Source organism: Populus euphratica, unplaced genomic scaffold, assembly GCF_000495115.2.
Source record: "Populus euphratica unplaced genomic scaffold, PopEup_1.0 scaffold3417.1, whole genome shotgun sequence".
Lineage (NCBI taxonomy): Eukaryota > Viridiplantae > Streptophyta > Magnoliopsida > Malpighiales > Salicaceae > Populus > Populus euphratica.
The window spans coordinates 3-4,048 of record NW_011503229.1 but is presented as its reverse complement, the minus strand read 5'-3'; the positions used below and the strand labels follow the sequence as shown (position 1 = coordinate 4,048).

At 37.8% G+C, this 4,046-nt stretch overlaps 2 protein-coding genes across 2 annotated transcripts; both read left to right on the top strand.

Moving 5' to 3' along the window:
* Positions 1 to 17: 17 nt before the first annotated feature.
* Positions 18 to 2,062, top strand: LOC105119720 (uncharacterized). Its single transcript, XM_011017888.1, has 3 exons — positions 18 to 557; positions 1,619 to 1,705; positions 2,000 to 2,062. Exons 1-3 carry the CDS (start codon positions 36 to 38, stop codon positions 2,060 to 2,062), a joined length of 672 nt encoding a protein of 223 aa, XP_011016190.1. The 5' UTR covers positions 18 to 35.
* A 4-nt stretch (positions 2,063 to 2,066) lies between these two features.
* LOC105119719 (uncharacterized) lies at positions 2,067 to 3,309 on the top strand (the record flags this gene model as incomplete). Its single annotated transcript, XM_011017887.1, has 2 exons — positions 2,067 to 2,893; positions 2,995 to 3,309. Coding segments are annotated over exons 1-2 (399 nt in total), but the record flags the coding sequence as incomplete, so codon positions are not given.
* Between the last annotated feature and the right edge of the window lie 737 nt (positions 3,310 to 4,046).

Below are 4,046 nucleotides of genomic sequence, written 5' to 3'. Positions count from 1 at the left end.
TAGAAAATAGGAGGGAAAGAGAAAATTCAACCCTCATGAACCGAAACCACCACAACCCGTCCGAACTCCCAGACTCCCCCCCCACCAATACCGGTTCCGAAGGTGTTTCCGATCAAAATTTCCACTCGATCAGCGACCGTTTTCTTTTCAAACGAAACCCTAACCCTAGCACTAACAGTCCACATAAATCAAGTAAATCACCTCCGGATCGGTTGCGCCGAGGGCATCACTACACAAACAAAAGCAACAACCGCAAGGGCGGGTGGTTCTCTTGTATTCCGTTTCGCGGCATTTATTTGTTCTACTTTGTGATATTTCTCGCTGTTTTCGCTTTCGTTTTGGCGTCTATTTTGCTGCAGAGTTCGATTACCGGCATGGTTGTGTTTAGTAAAGGGTGGATCGATCATCGGAGATCGATTAGAGAAGGTTTGATGTCAGGTACTACATTGAAATTCGTGCCCGGTTTAAGATCACGGTTGCTTTTGGAAGGTCATGGGCTCGATCATGTTAGAGTGCTGGCTAATAGAGTTGGCCTCCGCCCTCCCAGACTTGCCGTTGTAAGTCTCCGACTATCTAATTTCAGTTTTTCTTTTCAAATTTCTTTTGTGCTCTAAATGAGAAATGCTATAGGTTACAAGAAAACTGCGAGCCATTAGATGATATGATTCGTAATGCAAGATCCACTGGTGGGTCCCACTAATATAATGGCTAGTGATTTTCTTGCAATTTAATTTCTTTATTGAAATAGAATTGATCCTTGTGAAGATTGTTAAAGGGCTTGGCGTTAACTGGTCATAATGGGAATTGGGAAATTGTTTAATGAGCCTGGAGTGTATTCCTTTTGTTGGCATGCAATGCAAGTTGGACCCTGGATAACAAGTGATCATGGGCCTTGCTTATATGTGAGGGAGAGGGAGTGTGCGTCTGCAGTGCTGGATGCTTGTGGGAATTTGTGTTGCTATGGCTGCAATGAAGTTGAATTAATGACTATGAATTTTAGAATGGAGGTGTGGTTTTTGGTAGAGTTTGGGTTCTTTATTGTGGGTGGAGATTGCCCTTTAAAAACAATTTAAGGGATGGTTGTCTGAGATAGTTGGCTGCACCCAATGGCAATGCATGGGACATCATCAATGACGAATATGATTAAATTGAAGCATGGAGGAGGGGGAAGAAAGGTTAACCAGAAATGACATGTGAAGTGATAATTTAAAGAAAGCTTAGCTCGATGGGATTTAATGGAGGAAGTCAATTCGAGTACCCAGCCCAACTAGTATGGGACTGGTGTTTGTTTGAGTTGAGTGCTTAGTATTTAGAAACCTTTTTTATGAAGCAATTACAAATTTATTATTAGAATTGCAGACAAAGGTGTGGAAGTAGTTTATATTTTTTAGGAATTTATAAAGCACGAGGAACTTAGGTCATATGATTGGGTGCATGGTTTTTCCTTAGTTTTCTTCTTTTTCTTTTTATTAGACACGTGGACCAAGAAATACATTTTTCTGACACACACTTCTAGCAAGAGTTCTGGTTTTTTTCAAAGACTTCATCTACATGTCTTTCAGCACTGAACTTTTGTGAGCATGTTTTATTATAATGGTTCTTGTCTGATGATATCCAGATCTTAGGAAACATGAAGAAAGATCCACAGTCATTGATGTTGCTTAGTGTGATGAAGAATCTGCGGAAACTTGGTTATGCACTTAAGGTGAATTGTTCAGGCTGTTCTTGTATAATTTCTGTGATGTTTCTATGTAAATCTTGACATTTTCTTGCTGCTAATAGCAAATGCTTTGTTACACTATGCGACTGCATATAAATGTCAAATCACCTCTTTAACAGGCTGAAGATGTTTGGTTTGTTAAGGAAGCATCAATACAAATTTATTCATCTCCCCTTTCAAAATAAGCCTGGCATAAACATTGATGTAAAGGCTACATGTTTTACTTTGGCCTTCAACTATGTAGAACTGTCTATGCTCCTAACAATACCTATTCGACAGATATATGCTTTGGGGGATGGTGAAACAAGAACAATGTGGGAGGATATAGGAGACCAGATATAAATTTAGAATTTTGTTCTAATGCTTTGGTGTTCCTTCATTGCCTGGCTGGATTATGCTCAGTATGCATGCATGCAGAATTAAAAACACACATCCACTTTGTGGGACATTTTGCAAACAATACATGCCTTTTGTATATTTAAATGTTTTTGCTTCACACGAACACAGTATACAGATATGGGAGCAAATGAATTTGAAGTGGCCAACAAGATTGTTTGCATTATTAACCCAATGAAATTCTAGAAACATGGGTTCTTGCACTCATCTACAACTTGCAGCAATTTAGATTTGAGGTTTTAGTCTAGATTTTGCTTTGTTTTTGGGTCTTGGATGCTGCAGTATATGTCCTATGAGCAGATACAGAATTTTAGACATGAAGAGGGAGTTAAGGGTGCATCAGCAGTTCTCTTGATCATTTTTTAATTTATTCATAAGAATTACAATAGGAACTGTTTTGGGCAAACCTTTTATAGTAATTATGAGCAGAGGTGATTCTGCAGATAATAGAAGTGCTAGTTGTATGGAAGAAAACAAAATAATTAGAATTTGTAGCCGACCTCAAGGGTTTGCTTAGAACTGTCTGTATTTGCAATTATGAGGATCTAGGTAACTGTTTACCTTTGTTTGGGATGCTATGATTAGTGACTTCTATATTTATGCAGCCTCACACAGGAGCCATTTCAGTCAATACCACTTGTATGGATAATCCAAGAAGATACCCTTGCAAATCGTCTTCCATTGTATCAGGATATGAACTTGCAGCATTTGGTGTCTCATTGGAGAAGTACCTTTAACAGGGCTAATGTTGTTGTATTTCCAGACTTTGCTTTGCCAGTAAAAAATGCCACTTCTGTACTTAATTACATCTTATTTCTAGCCAGTCTTGTATAGAAAATCTAATGCTGTTTTTCAATTTACTTTCTTTTCTGTATCAGATGTTATATAGTGTGCTTGACACTGGAAACTTCTTTGTGATTCCCGGATCACCACTAGATGTGTGGGCTGCTGAAAGCTACAGTAAAACCCATGCTAAGCATCAGCTAAGGGTGGACCATGGATTCAGCGAAGATGATTTGGTGATTCTAGTTGTCGGGAGTTCTTTCTTCTATGATGAGCTATCATGGGACTACACCGTGGCACTGCATACCCTAGGACCTGTACTAGCTGAATATGCAAGGAGCAAAGATGCTGAAGGATCGTTTAAATTTGTTTTCTTATGTGGTAATTCCACTGATAATGATGCTTTCCAGGTAGTCAACTTACCATCTGTTATAGCTTATTATTTTTGTTGTGTTATCATGTTTTAAGCTCCTTGTATCTGTGGTACTTGATTATGCACTTTTATTTTTTAAGTGATGCTGTGAAAACTTGTATATTGGCACACATTTGAATAGGGTAGTCTCCTATTGTCCATTTGATTACTTGACCCCATAAGAATGGGGTTAACTAGATGAATGCCTAGGGTGATGCAATTCTGACCTCGAAGTTCTGAAGAAATTCCTGAAGTCAATAGTATTAATTTTATTCTCTGCTTGTAAAAGAATGCATGGAATTGTTTAAATAGGACCTTAAACTGACTCTTTCTAACCAGTAAACTCTAAACAGGAAAAATCTAAACCAAATAAAACTATCTACTAACTAGAAAAATTCAAATTAAAACTCTGTAACTTAACTAGGAAATTTGAATATAACTAGTAACAAGAAGTAAAGTTCAACAAGTTTCAACTGGACAATTATAGTTGATCAATGAGGATCAATTCTGGTTGATGTTCAATCATGATTGGTCAATTCTAGTTGTCGGTTGATCGATCATGGTCGACTAAGATTGATGGCTCGATTGTAGTCGATTACCAGGAGGAAAATTTGATGCTCTATCTAGTCCATAATTGAAGACACCAAACATTCCATGTCACAGGGAAATATAAACTTGAAATAACCTTGATATTTCATCAAGCTTTACAGTTGTCTCTTTTTTTGTGCATTGCTA